At 39.7% G+C, this 20795-nt stretch overlaps 2 protein-coding genes across 4 annotated transcripts in view; both read left to right on the top strand.

Moving 5' to 3' along the window:
• LOC139118408 (uncharacterized) overlaps positions 1–12145 on the top strand; it is a 37827-nt gene extending 25682 nt beyond the window's left edge. Inside the window, exons 1-5 of one of the 3 annotated variants that reach the window (XM_070681707.1) lie at positions 804–918; positions 1680–1940; positions 9568–9700; positions 10457–10550; positions 10942–12145. In XM_070681707.1, coding sequence (XP_070537808.1) covers positions 1736–1940; positions 9568–9700; positions 10457–10550; positions 10942–11214 — 705 coding nt within the window. In that variant the 5' untranslated portion in view covers positions 804–918; positions 1680–1735 and the 3' untranslated portion in view covers positions 11215–12145. Of the gene's footprint in view, positions 1–803; positions 919–989; positions 1128–1679; positions 1941–9567; positions 9701–10456; positions 10551–10941 lie in introns of those variants that run through there. The other 2 variants (XM_070681709.1, XM_070681710.1) reach the window with 2 other exon arrangements.
• A 4312-nt stretch (positions 12146–16457) lies between these two features.
• On the top strand, positions 16458–17513 carry LOC139118769 (carbohydrate sulfotransferase 1-like). The gene has a single exon (XM_070682219.1). The coding sequence runs from the start codon at positions 16458–16460 to the stop codon at positions 17511–17513; it is 1056 nt and encodes a 351-aa protein (XP_070538320.1).
• Positions 17514–20795: the final 3282 nt, after the last annotated feature.

Genomic DNA, 20795 nt, shown 5'->3' with positions numbered 1-20795 from the left:
AATGATGATGATGTAATCCATGAAATTGGCAACAGCACAAGTGATGAAGAACTTTCTGAACCTTCTGAGACACAGTATAGAGTGTATACAAGTTCTGAAAGATGAGCAGGATCTTGGAAAAAATCTCTTTTCTACTGATGTAATATTGTATCTTTGCACCGGGAATGGCCAGTGTTATCATGCAAATTTGGACTCCGGGATCAATAATTACTCAAACAATGGGGAGAGGTTATGAAATGTTTGTCATCTTAAAAGAGGGGGTCGTCATTTTTGAGGAGGTCAGTGAGAGGTGAATGTCAGGTTTGCGTAATCACATAAAGCACAGTCGCAGAGGTGAGGTATATTCCATACTCAGATTTGGTGAATGAACGATAACCCAGGGTCAAAAGTAGCAAACCCTAGCTTGGTTAACACTGACAATGATCCAATTCATGATCAGACAATGATGAAAGTAAAAGAAACACCTCCGTGATTTTTGGATATCAACTACCGTGTCTGACCATAATCCGTTTTCATGCTAAAATTTCGAGTATTCTTTTTGTCAAGAATATGTACATTCAAAGTTTGCAAGCCTTAGGTATTCTTTATATTCGAAATAAAACGAGAACGTCAGTCAAGTACGTGTAATCTCTCATGGCATGCACTGCATACATTTGACTCAATTTGAGCTGTGTATAAGCTATTGTCTGTATTTCGGTTTTCGTAATGAGGTGACGGTAGTGGAGACGAATCATGTTACGGGATTAAACCATAACAATAGCGTCATAGTTGTTGCCTATTATCCGTCCACTTGTTACAGTCACGTGATTTAGGAGTGAGGAATGTACATTCCATGGCGGTACCACAAGACAGTACATTCCTCGACACCTTTGTCTTGGTAGTTTTTGAAGATTGGTCGTGTCTCAAGATCTAAAGCTGGTAAGATTTTGTTTCGTGATACACCCGTCCGCTTTTCACACCTGTTGCAGTAAAACTAGAGAAGGGTATGGCTTGTCGAACTGTGGTTACAAACTGCGCCCGCTCTGCTTCTACTTTTGTGGTTGTAGCAGAGTGACCTAAATGGTTACGTCAGGTCGGTGACATGTGAATGCCAGGTTTGCGTAATCATATGAAGCATAGTCGCAGAGGTGAGGTATATTCCATACTCAGATTTGTTGAATGAACGATAACCCAGGGTCAAAAAGTAGCCAACCCTAGCTTGGTTAACACTGACAATGATCCAAGTCACGATCAGACAATGATCGAAATTGACACGCAAGCTATGTTGTCGAGTTGAGCATTCTGTGTACGCGTGGAGCCCTGCAAGGCACGACAATATGTTTGAAAACCGCTACAAGCTAGAGAAACCAATCATGATCGTACCTAAAGGCATATATGGGCGAAATTGTAAAAGCAATGAAATAGTCATTGTCATCAAAGCCGCTTTTACCTTTGTTATATACGTATTCATCATCTTTGCTAAAACTGCCCTACATCATAATCATATTATATCATTTTCATCCTCGGAAATCATCAATATCATTACCCTCATTTTCATGATTATGATTATCATAGTCATCATTATTATCATCATCATCATCATCATCATCATCATTGTTCGATGGACGATGCCGTTGTTTACAAACACTATATGTCCACTCGTCGAAACTCCGCCTTGAAAGTGAAATATTCCTTTTCAGATTTCAGCCAGTGATAATCATCCCGAACGACAGATACACGAAACTCCGGCCCGGTGATGATGAGGGCGCCCTTACGAGTCCTTGTAGAGTTATACATAGTCTCAAGTTTGGCTATCATCATACTACCTGTACCTTCCTGTACGGCCCATCGGCTGGAGCATCCATTTTTTCCTAATCCCCAATTGGATTATTTCCGCTGTGGACGTAGAGGGCAGAAATCATTTGTGTGTGATCCTGAAAGGGTGTTATCTTTTAAAGACGGTAGGATTGTGTGTATGTCTGTCTGACTTGACCGTGGTAAATTCATGTAATATAATGTATGCATTCATGTGTGCATGCATGCGTGCAAACACACACACATACACAAAAACAAAATCATATATTTACAAATATTGTACATACATATGTGTACATAAGTTGGACAAACGCGTCACGATGAAGACGAGTATCACACCCGTGGCCACTTCACTGTGTCCACTTGATGCAGTCAGAAATTCTGCTTGTACAAAGGCAAAACCAGCTCTATCTGGGGTTGTAAAATTATCGCATAGAGGCTTTGGAAGTGGTATCTTGTGTCTCAATTTTTAACAAAGGGTGCCATCGTTAGCTCTCATTTACAACCTTTGGCAGGGTCTGTTTTGTCTTCATACAAACATAACTTCTGACTGCATCAAGTAGGCTTAATCAACAGTAAAGTGACCACGGGTGTAACAGGGCAATAAGGCGTTATTAGTCATAGCAAGAGTGTAAAAAATTAATAATTTATGTCATGATTATAAATACTGTTGATAAACTCTTGATAGTTCTGTCATTACTGTATACTTACAAAAGTACCCTACTGCACTTGAATCCTGAATGGTGAACTGTATTTATGCCAAATTCACGCAGTTGTAGTACAGACCCTGTTATTAATAAACATAGGATTATGAATATTGGTTTAAGGGACTGGTCAGTTCTTCAGCCTGGGGGGGGCGGTGGATTCATGGGGGGGGTCACCCTGTTTTTGACTTTGGTGATAGGGGGGGTCACCATGTTTTTGAAATGCCCAATAGGGGGGGTCATTGTGTTTTTGAATTTTGAAACAGGCTCATCATTGCCTAAATGCTAGTGTCAGCCACAAATTTCATCATTCAGTTGTATTTTTCGGCGCGCCCTTCGGGCGCGTAACTTTAATAATCAGTCATATTTTTCAGCACGCCCAACTTTAACATATCAAGCATACATACATCAGAGATAGTGTATGTTCAATATTTTTCAGCGTGCTCTTCAAGCTCATTACTTTAATATATCAGACATTTTTCAGCATGCCCTTCAGGTGCATGACTTTAATATACAAGGCATATATATCAGAGATATCAGGATGTTTCATATTTTTCGGCGCGCCCTTCGGGCGCAATACTTTAAAAAATCAGAGATATCTTGAAATTCTTGATGTTTGCTAAGTGAAAGTGTACCATTATGAAATCTGCATTTCATATGAAAAGGATGACAAATTCCTGATACTTTTCTGTTCTCTCTATGAGAATTCAGTATGAGAAAGCAACATGCACAAATATTTCACAATATATATTTGATACAGTGACTTATTTTAGGGATAGAAAATGACGAGATATCTTTCCTTCTCATTGATGCAATTATTTTCCTTTGTGTCACAGGTTTTCTGTAGAAAGATGCTTTTTTATGAACAAAATAACAGTTAAAAAGGCAGTTTTTGTCATTATTAGCTGTGCTTTTATGGTTTCAATGTTACAGAAGAAGGTCTCCTCAGACACTGTACACATCAGATTTGGCTAAAAAAGCTCTCTATGGCTCCTCAGGAGATTTAATTGGATGGTTGGCAAGTCTTAACACCCATCAAAGTTTTTGATTCACTGCTTTTTCCTCTTTGATATTAATGATTGTCATCCATTTCTGTACAACAGTTCAGGACATCTGGTTAAGCATAGAAAGTGTGAAATACATTCACAGCTCATTCAAAATACAGCTCATTCAAAATGTACTGTATTCAAACTTTAAAGCGCAGTGGTCGTCGCGCCGCGCTTGCGTGGTTTTTTTGTTGATAAACATAAATTTTTGTAAACATAAGTCTTCTCAACTTCAATAGGAGTGAGATGGGAGCAGTCCCCCACTTTGTTAAGGCCTTTGTAAGACTCAACATCATGCAATAGTAAAATATTAAGATCGGAAACGAACTTCAGTGGTATAAACTCGTGTAGAGCTACGAACATTGAGACACTACACTCAGCAACATTATGTCGCTGAGTTCACTGTACGCAGACACAGTGAACAAAAAGCTTTGATCGCGCGCGATCACGCTGGTTATACACAATGCTATGTACAGTACAGTGAAAATACATAACTAAATGATCAACATTGCCTATATATGTAGACCAGCAACAAGCACAATGCCTAACACAAAAATTACACTCAAGACCATGATCGGCTAGCCTGAGCAGGACACGGGAGATGTTGTTGGGAGACGGTCACCGCGTACGCGCGTTGACGTACACGGATATAGAGAATCCGGTCCCACAACGTACCGGCCGGCCCGCGACGACTTGGCCCACAACCAACTGTTGATCACCATGTCTTACTTCTCCTAGTATTACGTGGTAAGAAATAGTAAATGTCAGGAAACAATAGACAAAACGAGCGGGTTTTCGCGGCATTTGGCAGGAAAATTGCACGGCTACACCGAGCATAGACGTATCGAGAGATCCTGTGCCCCGGGCCTGTGCACGGTCATGGCAGTGATCCAACCGCTAGCTGGTGTAGGCCTACCGGTGCTGGGCAAACTTCGTTGTTGTACCTCCTGATTGCCGGGTAGGTCGGAATCCTCTTTCAAGTGAGATAAACCCCACATAACAAGAAGACCTATGAAAGGTCCCTCGCTTGACTTGATACCTGTACTCAGAATTCTCGTTTGCACCCCAAAACGGACCCCAAAAAAGGGGTAAACTTTGTTGTAGTTGAGTTGGATTCTCCACAGCCGAGTGTAGCGCGCCATATAGTATATACCCGGTTTGACACGGACGTTCATACAGACCACGGAACGGAACAGATGCAGAGATGCTTCTTGCTGCAGCGGGCATTGCTCTGCGAGCTGTAGATTTCTGTAGTTTGAGTTGTTGTCTTTGTACAACTTGTTGTACTCCTGTCGGGCCTCTTGAAATGAAAGCTCTCGTCCTTGCTAGCGATGTCGTAAACTAGAGCCCGGTCGTTGATAGTCTGTTGGCGTATACTTGCTGCGAAAACGAGCCCTGCCACTCCTTGACGTGTTCTGCTGGGAGTGGGGGCTGCGATGTGAAGAACTGAAATATCGCACAGGATAGTATTACACATGCACTATGCCGCTGCGCACGGAATTTCGAACGGCGCGAATTTGAACGCCAATTTTCGATCTTTACAGAAATAATTTCCATAGACTTGGTCCAAAGTCCATTTAGCATCTATCCATCGGAAGATGTCTCGGTATTCCTCAAGTTTACCTACTTTTAACGGGTTTTTCCAACTGTTACCGGCGATCGCCTTGAAGTCAGCGCCATCTTGAATTTTAGCTGCATGACCCATGACGTCATGCAAGTCTCGCACGTTCCCGTTCTAGTAAACAGACAACACGTGCGCTCGACCATCGTCTTTCACACTTCGCATTGTCGGCAACGTTGTGCGTATTTTCGCAAAAAAACCCGGAAATGTAAATATTGTAAATAAAAGGAAATAAAAGAAAAGAAATTTGGAATGAGTTGTGTTTTTGCACTTTTTTATATTTCATTTTTTTTAAATTTGGAAGGGGGAGGGGCTTGACATGCATATTATGAAAGAGTCTTTTGTTTTATAAATAAACATAATTGTATAAAAATAGTTGTATAAAAATAATTGTATAATGCAGGCGCACATAACGACATCTTAAGTCGTTAATCCTCCTAAAATATTTGGTTTCTCAAACATTACCGTACCAAGACCCACTGCAATTTGCTTACCGCCAACACAGGAGTACGGAAGACGCAGTTCTCTGTCTTCTACATACCCTCACACAACACCTTGATACTTCCAATGCATCTGTTCGAATTTTATTTGTGGACTTCTCAAATGCATTTAATACTATTTCACCAAACTTATTAATCAGAAAATTGAAAAATATGTCAGTATACAGGCAGTTAATTATTGGGTTGCAGATTTTTTGGTCGCATGTGCGATTGACAAATACCGGCTCGCCTCAAGGCTCGGTTATATCACCGTCATTATTTACCATATTTACATCTGATTGTACCCCCATACACGCGGACAGTAATGATGACGACAAGTCTTTAATTGGCCTCATTACAGCAGATCAGGACACAATCTATAAGCAAGAAGTGGACAGATTGGTTACATGGTGTGATGATAATAATTAAGCTTGTTTTTGAATGTAAAGAAACAAAAGAAATGATAATTGATTTCAGGAAAAACAAAATCAGTCCACCTCTGTTAAAAATCAAAGGTGAGGAGGTTGGAAGGGTAAATTAATAGTTAGATATCTTGGGATCCTTCTTACAAACATGGTTTCTTGGGATGACCATGTGAATATGTTAAACCGTAAATGACAGCAAAGATTGTATTTTATGCGTAAGTTGCATAGATTTTGTGTATCCGGGAACATTTTGCGTATGTTTTACAGATCAACGGTTGAGTCAATCATCTGTTATTGTATTTCTTGCTGGGGCGGTAGTATTTCCTCTTCTAATAAAGTTCAGATAAATCGTATCATCAAAGCTGCTAGGAATATTCTAGGCGTACAATTGTATAGTTTTGATGACTTGTATATGAAATCAGTGAAAAACAAATCTACAACTACATTGTCTGACAAAACGCATCAACTGAATAGTAATTTCACTAAAATGAGGTCTGGTACCAGATACTATTCAGTAAAGGTGCCGCACAAACAGGTTTAGAAATACTTTTGTACCCTCAGCAGTGAGAATTCTAAACCAATTTTCTAACAGGTGAAAAAAACATAAAAACAAACTCATTAATGGCTACTGTTAGAATTATTTAAATTGTATTGTTGTTGATCGACAAGTGCTTTGTCTGTTATTTGGAACTGTGCTTTTTAATCTGTGTGATCTCTTTGTATTTTATATATTGTGGAATATTTCTTTTTAGACTGTGTACACCACAACACATTCAATTTTTTATATTTGATTAATAAAGGATATAATAATAATAAGTGGTCCTTCATTTGAAATTTAGTAAGAAGTTAGGGTGTTGGTTCAGTTCAAGTTCAGAAACATTATGGAGGTCAAATGTATGAACTGTGGAGAAGTCTTTGGGGAGAGCAAAGGTTACAGACAAGTCTCCATTGGAAGGCATTCATAAAACAGAAAATGTGAAAGATGTAAAGGAAAATAAGGGCAACTCCACACATCAGCTCTACCAAGTTTGTTTAATATTACGATATGGTAATAAAAGGATCATTGCATTTATTTTGTGATACATGTGATGGAGAACATCATGATCTATAATGTAAAATTTCTCTGGGGAATTTAACATAATTTGCATGATGGATAATAGTTGGAGAAGTTTAGTGTCATTCAACAATTTATTTTATTTATAAACTTATTACATATTTTATTCACAATTTTTGAAGTTAAAAGTAATTTGCTTTCTATTCATTCACTTTTTACCACGCGAAAATTCGCATAACGTAGCCGACAATGCTGAGACAGCAATACTAGTCAGCGCACGTGTTGTTTGTTGATATCTGAATGCAAATGAAGTAGGAACGGGAACTTGCGAGACTTGCATGACGTCATGGGTCAAGCAGCTTTAAATTCAAGATGGCGGTTATGCAAGGCGATCGTCGGTCTTGCTGCGAAAAATCCATTTGGAGGAGAGAAAAATGACAAATACCGAGTAATTGTTGAGCGGGTAGGTTATATGAACACCGGACACGGTCCTTTTCGAAAAGTATGTCAAATTTGTGCCTTTGAAAATTTCTGGCCAAGGCCGTATCCTGTGCGATATTTGCGTATTACACATCGTAGCCCTACCACTCCAATGACCAACCTACCCGAGTGGTAGAGGCTACGGATTCGCAGCAAGGGTATACATGCGTACATGCGTACGTCTAGCTCTATGGCATGGCTCGAGCGATAACAGTAGCCGAGCCCCATTCAACTGATTCAAGAAAATCATGAGCAAATGTGTTCTCATCCAGCGTGCAATTATTGTTCAATATTCAGCAGATATTTAACTTAGATTAATTGACCTTTTATTGCGTGTTACATTTGGTTAGTTGGTATGCTTGTGACAGATCAGCCGCCATTTTAACAAGCGGCAATATCGCAACCATTACAATCAACGCGTAACATGTGCGGCGTTCTTGGATTTGTTTACAACAGAGGAGGACCCCCTCAGGAGGATGCGCAGCGCGACGACCACTGCGCTTTAAGATTGACACTTTGAAATTCCTATCTTACAACTGACATGTCAACAATTTCATTAAAACATAGAATGACTATTTAAATATGAATATATGTAAAATGTAAAATATAATATATATACATATATATATATATGTATATATTAATATATATAATATATATATATATATATATATATATATTATATATTATATATATATAATTTATGTCCACCTTTTGTTTTACCTATGTCGGCGCCGGGGGGGGTCACCCTGTTTTTGAAATTTGGAATAGGGGGGGGTCACCCTGTTTCAAAATTTGGAATAGGGGGGGGGTCAGCCACTCCACCGCCCCCCCCCAGGCCGAAGAAACTGACAGTCCCTAACTTTCTATCTTTATTCTTTACTTTCCAAAGACCCAACTGCACTTGAATCCTGAACGATAATCAGTATTTATGCCAAATTCACGCAGTTGTAGTGCAGACCCTCAAAAGTATAAAAGGTCAAAACAGTGACAGCTCAGCATTGCACGATGCGTGGTCATAGTATTGCCGTGGCAGTCTCTCTCAACAGTAACTTGGCATAAATACTAATCATCATTCAGGACTCGACTGCAGTAGGGTACTTTGTAAGTATTCATTAATGACAAAAATATTAAATTTTATCCACATAGTCATGAATTTATTATTTTTTACACTCTTGCCATGACCAATAACACCAAGTGACCTTATTTCCCCGTGGTGTATGTTGTTTACTTTATTATTACACCTCACTCATTCAGCGTGCACTGCCATTGGTTAAACACGACTCACGTGACATGTAAAAGAACGTGATGATGCCCTCTGCGAATGTGATGATGCCCTCTGCATTTGATATTACATGGATGACGTCATTTTACTTACTGTGCATCCTTTCTGCGCAAAACAAATTGTCGTTCGCTTGTTGTACTTTGCAGTTGGCAACTTATGGCTGCGAAATGTCACGCAGAGCTGTCACCGGCACAGTTAGACGATATTTTGATGCAAGTAAACAGCAAACGAACGAAAATGGCAACAAGGAATGAAATTTCTGTGTTCAGCGACTATGCAAGCAAAAATTTGGATGCGCCACCGAGGAGATCGGCAAAACTTAGCGGCAACCCTAGACTCGGCACTGACAACATTTTACGCTGGGTCCGGATTCAGAAGGCGAACTGTACTCGAAGAAGTCTTTGTGTTTTTGTTTCTTTGCATGTTTGCTTGTTCGGTGTAATAAAAAATGATAACACATGAGAGCTTGGGCAATATCACGATTTATTGCCTGCCCAAGGGATGGTGGTCATGATCGAAATACTGATGATGCCCGAGCCGTATTATGATGATATCATATTTCAACATTGACTACATCAGCAAATTGCTAACAATGATAATTTCTTGAGTTTGAGAACCTTTTGAAGGAACTTACCTGAGTTTAGTCCTATTATCTTTGATCTCTCCGTATCTTTTGCAGCAAACAAACTCGATGAAATTCTTTTCTCCATACGAAACGATACCGGATGCTCTCAATGCACCGTCTGCAAGGCTGACCAGCATGGATACACTGTCTCTGTGGCCATTGTGAAAGATGCCATGGACGGACTAAGGTAAGAAGGAAGTGGAAAGGATTTTGTTTGGTGTGGTGTGAAAGGTCAGACAAACAAGGAACTTGATACAAGGGACAGAGAGATGTTCATTAGATGTTGGCTTTGCTGGAAAGAAATGTGCACCCAAGTTTAGAAGAAAGCGCTAAAATTTAGAGTGGCTGATTCGGATAAGTTATGTGTATCAACTCGAGCTGACAGTAAAAAAGCAGGGTAAACTATTTCGATATAGCTACGTTCAGACGCTGCATCATCCGAAGTGTTAAATTATCCATTCTTTGTTGTAGCAGAGAGTCAAACTAGCTTCGACACATCTCAACAGAAGACGTCAGTCATGCCAGTTTTGTTACTTAATGCAGTGATTGTCTGAATCTGGTGTTGATAAATCGATGACCGTTCGTTCACTCTCTGTGTGAAATACTCATTAGCCTACGGCGAGTGACTTCAAGAATGTAAATACAGAGACATTTATGGGGCGAAGAATTCACACACAACCCAACACGATTTTCTCGCGGACTGGTGAATTTGACGGATCGAAAATCTAACCAATTGAAAACGTTTGTACGATTGCAAATAAGCTTATTGCAGTAATGTTTGATCAATGAAAACATGTAACAGACTAAGTCAGGCCTTTGAGTCTTTCTCAAATTGACTTTAGTAAAATAATACCATTCGTTGTAGTGATAGCATCCTCTCGTCAAATGTAACAACGTTAAGTCATCTGCAATATTTCATCTTCCTGAATAATCTTGTTTTCAGTGTCAATGGATTTGCCGAGTACTTGTTACATGAATGGAATTATGGAAGTTGCAAAGACGATGTCGTCATTGTATTAGCGGCAAAGACAAAACAGGTAAGGGTGGAGCGTTATGCATTCACGTCACGGTTCCATACAATTCTACTCACTTCCAGCATAGACCATCGAGAACCTCGAGAAAATCAGGGTTTTCTTAAGGGTCTATGCGAGGGTCTATTGTTCCAGCCAATAGAAGTGTCTAACGCTGGTGAGCGTACCTTCAGAAAGAAAATAGTTTGCCTTTATGTTTCTTCTTAAAACGGGTGTATTTCAGTATTCTAGTTCGTAAATTTATAGATAATATGGGGAAATAAGGGATTGAGCTTGAGGAACTGCTTTCTGCTGATTTCGAGTGATGACAGGGCAAAAAATTTCTGCACAATGCGTGAAAGCGAGCACCTCCATAGATAAGATATAACATTTATTTCGTTTTACCTCAATTTACTAGGTTTATTCAGCGGTGGGCAGAACGGCGGATATCGCATTGGAGTACGGCGTTTATGTGGAAAACATACATGACAAAGTTAATCGATTTATCATGTCGGGAAATTTTACCTACGGCCTCTGTCGTATGGTGATGGAATACCGATCGGCGTTTCTTGGAAACTACGAATACTCGACTTCGTTCCCGACTTGGCCGGTTGTCCAAATATGCTCAGTAGCTTTCATGGTCTGTCTCTGTTTGTTCGTGGTATGCTGGTGTAAACGGGGGGCATTGTGACGAGGGAAGTGGGTGATAAAATTCTTACTGGGACCACTTATGGTCCTTACAGATATTCTGGTATAGCGGTGAGTTGAGCAGCTTGGAATTCCTGCAAGTTGCAAAGTCGCCATGTTTACTAGAGAACACTGCGCAGTATAACACACATTCGACCGTGGCGTAAATCATACTTAAGCCCTGTAGTATTTCATTCTTATAACTTACGTATGTGTTGCACCCATCAGAAGATCTTGTACTTAGACTACTGAATCATAGACTCGATTGTAGGGTCAATGATTGAAGATGTTAACGTCTACACTCAGTTGACAATTTAATGACACAGAAAAGACACTGTATACCATAAACGACGCAATGTTGATAACAGCGGCTACTTATGAGTTTAATATTATATAGGCTCAGCCCTTGGTGTCGCGCCAGGGGTTAAGATTGGCAATGTTATTTGTATTGATTCATGATAAACTGTAATTGTTACTTCATAAACTTTTACTAATATATATGACAACTATGCCCAGTTTCCCTCTGATGAAAGCAGTTCACGTACGTACACGACGTCAACACCTACAGCAGGGCAGGTATAGATTTCTGTAGCGTGTAAAAATTTTGGAAAAAAATTGGCAATTTTTACAATGATAACAGCCTATTGCGTTAAACAAGGGACGTATTATGCAATCATTATCATTGCAATGGTAACCGCACTGCCCAACTTCCACTTGCAAGCTGAAAACTACACGGAAACTATAGCGTTCCGTCTAAAAACTGGCTAATTATTGACACAGGGGGCGCTCTTCTATAATTCAATCCCAGCATTCTTTGCGTATGCCCCGTTCATATGCACGACAGTTTTCTCCCCTTATCTATACAAACGATATTTTGTATCAGCGACAAGGTGCATAATAACATTTACTGGCTAATAAAAGAGGTATATTTTATGAAAGGCATGTTGATAAATAATGTAATTTGTTTCGTATTTGTTTATTTACGAGTATTCAAAAAAAAACATGGCGGCGCCCATGAAAGAAGGGTACACTTCCGTTACTCGCATAGTATATTATGAATAAGCGCATGCGTAGTCAGTAAGCCGCTGGCGCGACTATTAATTAAATACCGAGTGGTCTTATGATGATTATAAAAATACGAAATTTTATTCATATTAGACACCCTGCTTTGCATCAACTTCAATTTCAAATGGAGCCACAGGTCAAAGAACTATTTGGTAAAGACGTTCTAACCATGGCGGTTTGTCCACTGTGCAAAATACACGTAAAATAAGGACATGCGAATCTGTCGCCTTCAAGCGTTGGTTTTTTAATGTCAGATAAATAAACATGTATATAGTTTTTACACGGGTTTACTCGCCGCTCCTTTATGTTTCGTTGATGAAGATGAGCTTGCGTTCAAAGAGTTAATTGTATATTGATTACCAGACGTTCAGACTAGAGGACAAAGGTGTTTCAACTTCCCTAAATGGGTCGTACATTCTTCAAAAGGCTGCCCTACTCTTTCAGAGTTGATAGTAGTCACATCTCACTCATAAAGCATTGACTCTGCCAGAAACGTTTTAAGTTCAAAGTCCACATTTTAACAAAACCATACTTTTCTGTAGCAGGTAGCCTCACAGTCTTCCGCGTTCTACTAGAATTTTGACAAGTTGTTGCAGTGGCGTCGGCACGTGAAGAGCGCCGTCACTGTTCCGAGTCGGAATATTGTAGGAGCGTGTGCGGGCCAAAGTGCACCTCAAGTTTTAATCTTCAAACCAGAGGGTGGACGTTGACGAGAACGGACTGGCGATCTGCTACTTCACAGACACACAATAGCAAAGTTTGCTGACGCTTTTCTGTTATAAAGGTATATAAAGTGGAAAGGTGCCTGTAGTCACACACTCATAAAATGTGTTTATAAATTCTTTTCTTCAAGTGTCTGTGACGGAATGTACAGTATTCTATTCACAGTATTCTGGTTTTCACAAGGGTGTGGTCATCGAGGCTATCAAGACTCTCACCATACAATAGACTGCATTGCTCTCTTTAGCGCATTCCAGCATGTTGAAGCATAGACGGATAATAAACGTTTTTCGTGTCTACTACACAAGCTTATTTTACGTTTCCACTGATGAGGCTCAAAATATACAAAATGAATTCGCATCGCAGCACTACGTTTGTTAGATCTCAAGACGATAAAGAATTGGCCTTTTTTACATAAATAACCCTACAGTGGAATGATGGTTTTAACCCAATGATGGAATTCGACATTTTTTCTTATTCCCCCAATATAAAAGTGGATAGGTGTGATTTTTAATATGAGGCCGAGAAAAAAAATCACCCCCCTATTTTTTCCTGCCGACCCTTAACTTTTTAGAGCTACGTAAACACGGAAGTAAAAAAATGAAAGAAAAACCCTTAAAATCACGCATTCATTACCTGGCATTTAATTTTGCTTGAACGAGGATGTCTTTTATGTTTTTATCCCTTTTATATGTATGATACGTTTTTCTGGAAATGTTGTGGTCAGTGTTTGATCGCCCTGAGCCCCTGAAAAATGCATATTTAAAAATAAAAATATTTTGGAAAAAAATTCCTGCCTACCTAACTACCTACCTATCCTATTTTTGAAAATCATGTTATCGGAACAGCATAATTTATTTTTGTGCCTGAAATGTAGATCAATTAAAGTTGGCCGCATTAATTGAACATATCCAGTGATTGAACGTGGTACATATTGTGTGTTTTCAGTGGTAGAGATTCACTTGAGAGACGTCTGAGCGAAGTACTATTCCAAATTTGAACCAAATTATTATTCGTTTAGCAGACTAACTGCCGATAGCAAAATTAAATTGAAATATGATTTCAGTTGTCATTTTTTTTAGTTTATTACTAAATTAATCCAAAAGGTGAACCCAATTACAGCATTAGGGACTCATGACTTACTACCAAATGGAGAAATGAGGAGTAAAATGCCTTGCTCAGTTGCACAACACCGTGTTGGAGTCTCGAACTCACCATCCTCGGCGTTCGAAAACTGAAATTAATTCGGTTCACCATAGACCCTCGGGAACTTTTCTCGAGGGTCTATGGTTTCACGATGCACGGTGTAGTGTGACCTTAGATTCACCTGCAGGCCATGAACAGTTAATTATTAATGTACAGATGTAAGAGAATTGTAAATGTTTTGGTGATAGGCAGCTGATGTACTATGTAAATTTTAACCTATTGGTTAATTGGCAGACGTCACGGTTATTGATTGGCAGACAATATACCGCAAGGTGTCATTTCTTGTTGTAAGTGTATATCATTGGCCGATGTATTTGTATCGCTTTCTTGTTTGCCGTACATGACAAAATGAATATTTACGGTTCTAGACTCTGCCAGCCATCAATCTGTAGTTTGTCCTAATCTTCATAAATATAATATGAATCATAAGACCCTCGAGAAACTGTTTTTCTCGAGGGTCAACAATGTATGTATGAATTCAGTACAATTTATTTTTCTGTTTTTATTTCATCAATAAGAGATTTTTACATACATATTGTTGGTATATTAACAGTCTGCTCGCCAGTTGTTGAGTTGGCATAACACGGTTCTCGACGAAGTTTAAAGTATTCACTGAGGCTGAGTAATTATTCAGTCAGTGAATATATGATATGACAGACCGAAACCACAGCACAGGGACGATTCCTCTAACTCTTAATTTTGCGACATCTGATAGCATTGGGGTAGCCACAAAGCTATTCGTGTGTTCGTCGAGCGATTAGTAGGTGGGCGGGTGAGCACTTGGAATGAGGGGAGGGAAAAGTTCAAATCTTACGGTTGCAAACAGCTTTCACTTTCCCTCCCAGTCCAAACTTTAATCTCTCCAGACTAATCTTGTTCAAAATAACTTAGAGTTGCCGATTTTAATTAGGCGGGAAACAGATACATTTGGTCACAATTTATCAATTGATCAGCTGCTTCTGATCAGGTGACACGTTACGACAGCGTTGAACGTGTCTGAATCCCTCGGCTTCCTTCGGCAGCGTTGAACGTGTCTGAATCCATCGGCTTCTTTCGGCAGCGTCCGTAAACGTAGTCGGCAGTCAAGTCCTGAAGTTGACAAGACCAGGTCAACAACAGATAAGAACAGATTGAACATTCAGAATCGCTGCAAATATTTTTCAAGCGATTTCTATTCTGCAGATTTTTTACCCCATGTTTTGACTAAACAGGCCATGGTACAACTTCATTAGATCTGTTGGTCCATAGACTGTGTACAGAGGAATACCTTTATCATTCATATGCAAATATTAGGCTTACAATGATAAGCAAGGGTGGTGGTGACAGGTATATAGCTCACTCGGTTTGTCACGGTATAGGTAACGCCGTAAAGGTAACGCTCTTAAAACACACCACGTGATTGCCCGGCACATCTCGAATGACACGTCACAAGTACACCTTATGCATTTATTTTGGATTTCCAGAACACGGTAAGCCTCCATATCAATGCTTCAAGCATTATAATCGCATGAGATGAACCCAACGGAATATTTACCTCTATGCACGGAAAGCGATTGCATGTTGTGGTTGTAGGACCTTGCGAATATTGAGAATATCGACTTCGTTCCATCACCTGCGACAAGTTTAGTCCCAAGGCCATTTTTAGGTATGATAAATAGAGGTACCTGCTTTATCGACTGTGCTAAACGTTCTTCAGCTCCGGTCAATGGCCGCTTACCGTTTGTATTAGATCGTAATGTTATACTGCCGTGCAGTGCTGCGATCAACATTGAATAACTATCCGAATTACGTAACAAAGTGCTTAGAACGACTACATACGACTCCATGATACGGACATGCCGGTGGAGACCATGCGAACACGTAGATTCTTATATCTTCTGATTGTTTTAACCGTGTTGAACCTATCCATAACGTATGTCTGGGTTAGTTTAATCCATTCAACGAAAACTGATGACAACTACACACTACGGGCCCTCACAGGAGACGACGATATCGCCGAGGAACGGAACGATAACAACATGAAAGGTAACGAACGCCATGTTGCCGGATTTGGCGAAAAGCAGGTAGAGAGAAACGACGAGCGCAGAGCCGAGCGACTTATTAACGAAACGCTCAACGGCATCGACGGTGTGAAGTTACTGCTGAAGGAACAACACAGTGAACACCAGGCTGCTATTCAGAAAATTCTGCGATTACAAGAAGCAAAACAACAGAAATCGGGCGTCGTCGATTCCTCGCATTGTTCCTACGAATAATATGGAGATGGTTCAGGATCAAAAGAGTGGCGATAACAACACAAAGACAGAATACGTTAATGTGCTCGTTATGGCTAGTATGCGGACAGGGTCATCGTTCGTTGGCGAGCTTTTCAAGCAAAATCCGGAATTTTTGTATATATTCGAACCACTCCGAGCACTGAAGCTACACGACAACGACGCCATGCTACCAGTACTAGGAATCGAAATGCTCAGGGATATGTACAAGTGCAATTTCAAGACGAAAACGACGAAAGATTTTTTGACGAACCTTTACAATCCCCGAGTGAAGTCCGGTAAAAGAGATATCGTCCGTGTCTGGGTGGACGAGCTCGAGAGAGGCGGTGCTACATGCGATTACGGCGACGGGACTTGTTTCAAAATGAGTCCGCCTCGCGCTTCAAACTCTTGCAGCGGATTCAAATACAGAGGGATCAAAACAATTCGAATACAAGACTTGAACCTGGTGGTTTATTTAATGAACTTGGCAGACATAAAGCTAAAAGTTATAAACGTTCTTCGAGACCCCAGGGCTATGATGGCGTCGGCTATACCACTTCACCTCAGCAAGTACCAGAAGGCGTCAAGATCGGCCACGCAGTACACCTTGACAACTGAGCATTGGGACGACGATCTAGACCACCGATTGAACGTCTACTGCACTTCGATGATGAGGAATTTCCTCTTGGGAACTAAAGGAACATGGATGCCCAAGAACCAGTATGTGCCGTTACGTTACGAAGACATGGCGGCAGCACCGTATGACGTCGCCAGGAAAGTCTACGATTTTCTCGGTTTGAAATTGCCTGAAATTGTGACAAAATGGCTGGAAAAAAATACAGTCGCGGACTTGAAAAACGACCATGCGTTGTATGCTTACACGACAAAAAGGAATTCAACGGCGGCTGCACAGGGATGGAGGGGTCGTATGACCTTTGACCTCGCGAAAAAGATAGAAAATACGGGCGACTGTGGTCGCTTCATGGATTTGCTTGGGTACAGGAAGGTTATCGATCAAGGAATGCTGCAGAATATTTCTGTTTCTCTGTTGGTTTGATCACTGTGAACTTTGAGAGCTACTACTCTTGTGCCACTTGTACTTTTACGAGAAATTTTCGTGTCATGAAATATTGTAGCCGTATCGAAAGGACGTATAGCGGCCACATTGTACGCGTTCAAGTTGAGAACGTCCTGTGAGCGGTATGTAAATATGTTTATTTCCGTTTTTCAAAAGATAAATAAAAACTACATTAATCTGGATCATTTTTGGGTTTTTTTCCTTTTAGTACTCAGAAAGACTGATCTTACCAGACTGAATTCAGTTAGTACAACAATGGATGTAAAAAATAGATCTATTTTTTACATCCAGTTAGTACAACGAATTGGATGACTGTATGTTTGCTCGCTCACCAGATCGAAACAACACGCAGAGCTATCTAGTAAATGTTTGCCCCTTTGTACCAGAAAACACAGTCGCCTATGTACATGATCCTGTGCATTTTCTGAGTGTTACAAACCACCGTACAGGTAGCAGTGTCATCAAATACTGCATACAATTTTTTTCTGTTGATCACCGAGGAAGGAACGATGACCCAATGCACTCAGACACACACAAAGACACAGACATACACAATATACATATATGCAGTATATATATATATATATATATATATATATATATATATATATATATATATATATATATATATATATATAAACATACAAGTATAATCATATCCTAGTCGGAAATTAGAGTGATTGATGCTCTTAGCAGAGCGTTAAAAATAAATAATAACACAAATTACTTAAAGTACAGAAATAGATTAATTGCAAATAATCAATGCTGATAATTTTGATCGTACTGAGATGTTCTAAAATATTGCAACGAAAAAGTATTATTTGTCAAAGTTCAATAATATGGACTGGAGTGGAAAATAAGGCGGTTCAACCAGTTTCCAATCTAAGTAATGTTTCTTGATAATTAACGTTACGAAGAGACACAAGTCGCCTTTTTTAGGGTATACGCTCTCGATATAGCTAAAGACGCCCTGGTTAGGCTAATATCTAGTTTTAATACAAGTCATTTTACAGATTGAATGAAATAATATGCTTTTCTTATAAAAGGTAAAATGTCATTTTTAAACTTTTCACGAACATATCGCCTTTGAATCACGATTTGTCTAATTGGAGTTCTGGCTATTCTAAAAGTTTTAATCCCCAATATCCAAATCAAAAGTTCAAGTTGTTGAGATGTTTTATAGCTCAGAATATGGAGGTAGTCTCATAGCTACCTCCATGCTCAGAGCTAGAGAATGGAGGTAAGTTTGCTGCTAGCTCCATGCTCAGATAATGGAGGTGACCTTGCAGCTACCTCCATGCTCAGAGGTACTCAGCTACGTGTTGGTGCTTTTGTGCACATTAATAATTTTCAAACGTAACTCTATAAAAAGGAATTATTTTTATCCTTAGGCAAATTGATTTGTTGGAAACATCTTTCAAAGTAGATAAAGGGCTAAAATCACATTTATAGTTAATGTAAGCGATTCATGACCAGCGGGCGTTTAGGGTGTGTTGTGGCTGCCTAATGTGATAAATATAATCACTGATAACAGAATCGTTATCTCGAACACGGTCCGTCCACAAACAAGTGGTGCATGGTACGATATAACGGAAAAACTTGTCCAGCACATAGGACCGATGCATTGACGTAAAGTCCATGGTCTATGGTATAAGCATAGACACTAGTATGGTTTAATTTGGTGGTTCTTTGGTAGCTCCATGGTATAACGCACAGGATGGCGATTTGTTGCTCAGATTTGTTTGGGAGACTTACTCTGGTGGAAACGCTGTGAGAATGCCTACAGAAAGCCCCAAACTTAAGAATTTTAGCGATCTACCATATTTAATACATTCTGTGAACACCTAACAGTTTTCCACGAGTGCTTTCTAAGACGAGTTGCTCCGTATTTACGACGTGTGTTGTGATTTAGGGTAATTTAGATTCATCTTTAACCACCTAGCTTTTTCTATCCTTATTGTCAAACAATATATGTATTAAGCTGGAGAAGTATATAGGCATTCCTTAACACACGGAATTCCGTCACCTGTAGCTGAATGTGAGATAAAACCAGCTCCTAATAACTCAAGTTATAACCCACTTTTTGGCTCGTCGAACGCTTTTTCTCCTGAATAAAAATATTTTATAATATATATATATATATATATATATATATATATATATATATATATATATATATATATATATATATATATATACGTGTGTAAGTTTCGCACGAAATATCTTTTTAATCGAGGTCGACGACCACCCTTTGCTCAGCTCGGTATAATTACCAGCCATATGGTCTCATGATCACTTAACATTGTACTGTGTTTTTGATATTGTGTACAAGATTAGAAATTACATACGGTCCCAACAGAGATATTGTTCCAAGGACACTCAGATATTACTTTCAATTCTTCACGTACGTAATAAATGGACACAGCGTCTCATTGCAATTGCCGACAGAGCCTTCGCGCCATTTTGGTGGACAGTCTGACGTCACCTCGCTTCCCGGCCTCGCTTATTTAATGGAGCCGATGTTGATGACTCGATATGGGCTAGCTGCTTTCAATTTTCTCTAAATAAGCCTGCTGGGAAACATCGATAGTCATCTAGATAAAAAGAACACAGGATATAAAATAGAGCATGGCAGTGTGCATATGCGTGTGACAAAGCCAGGGTATCACCGTGACTGTTCTATACCTTGATAGAGCTCTTCCGTGAGATAGACCCAAAGGAATGAAGGCCGGGAGATTCTTCTACACAAAAGTTTCACGGGTGCAACAGATCCTGGACAGCCCCTGTCACAGGGTTGTTACAGGTTTCATGCTCGTATCAGAATCTGTTTTGATGAATGATACAGTTCTGCGCATCAAGGAAGTTATTAAACAGTCTCATATTTTCTTTTAAAGGTATCTCTCGTCGCAAAACGTGTCGTTTCTGAGTTTCAGAAAAAATTCTGAATTTTCAGACCTTGAAACAGCACCTGAAATTCAGATCTGCAGTTCTGTCTGTACACGTATGTTTCAGACCCGTGCCAATATATAGTAATGTTTAAAGTCAGAAATTTCATGACTGTACCGGTATATGCAAACACACACTGACTGACCCGATGCAGTCTGTGAATAGAGGTCTAAAATCTGACCGAAATTTCTGATTCAGGTCCTGTGTAACTGTCCATCACCCTTGAACAGTGACTGATCAGTAGTAGAATAGGCGTATGTCGCGATATCTATCTGCGGATTTATTGCTGTGTAAAACATAATATTGACAGATACA

Source organism: Ptychodera flava, chromosome 19 (genome assembly GCF_041260155.1).
Source record: "Ptychodera flava strain L36383 chromosome 19, AS_Pfla_20210202, whole genome shotgun sequence".
In the NCBI taxonomy this organism is placed as follows: Eukaryota; Metazoa; Hemichordata; class Enteropneusta; family Ptychoderidae; genus Ptychodera; species Ptychodera flava.
This window is presented reverse-complemented; position numbering and strand designations above follow the sequence as displayed.

Coding starts and splice junctions, on each gene's coding strand:
- LOC139118769 (XM_070682219.1), top strand. CDS start 16,458: ATGGAGATGGTTCAGGATCAAAAGAGTGGCGATAACAACACAAAGACA.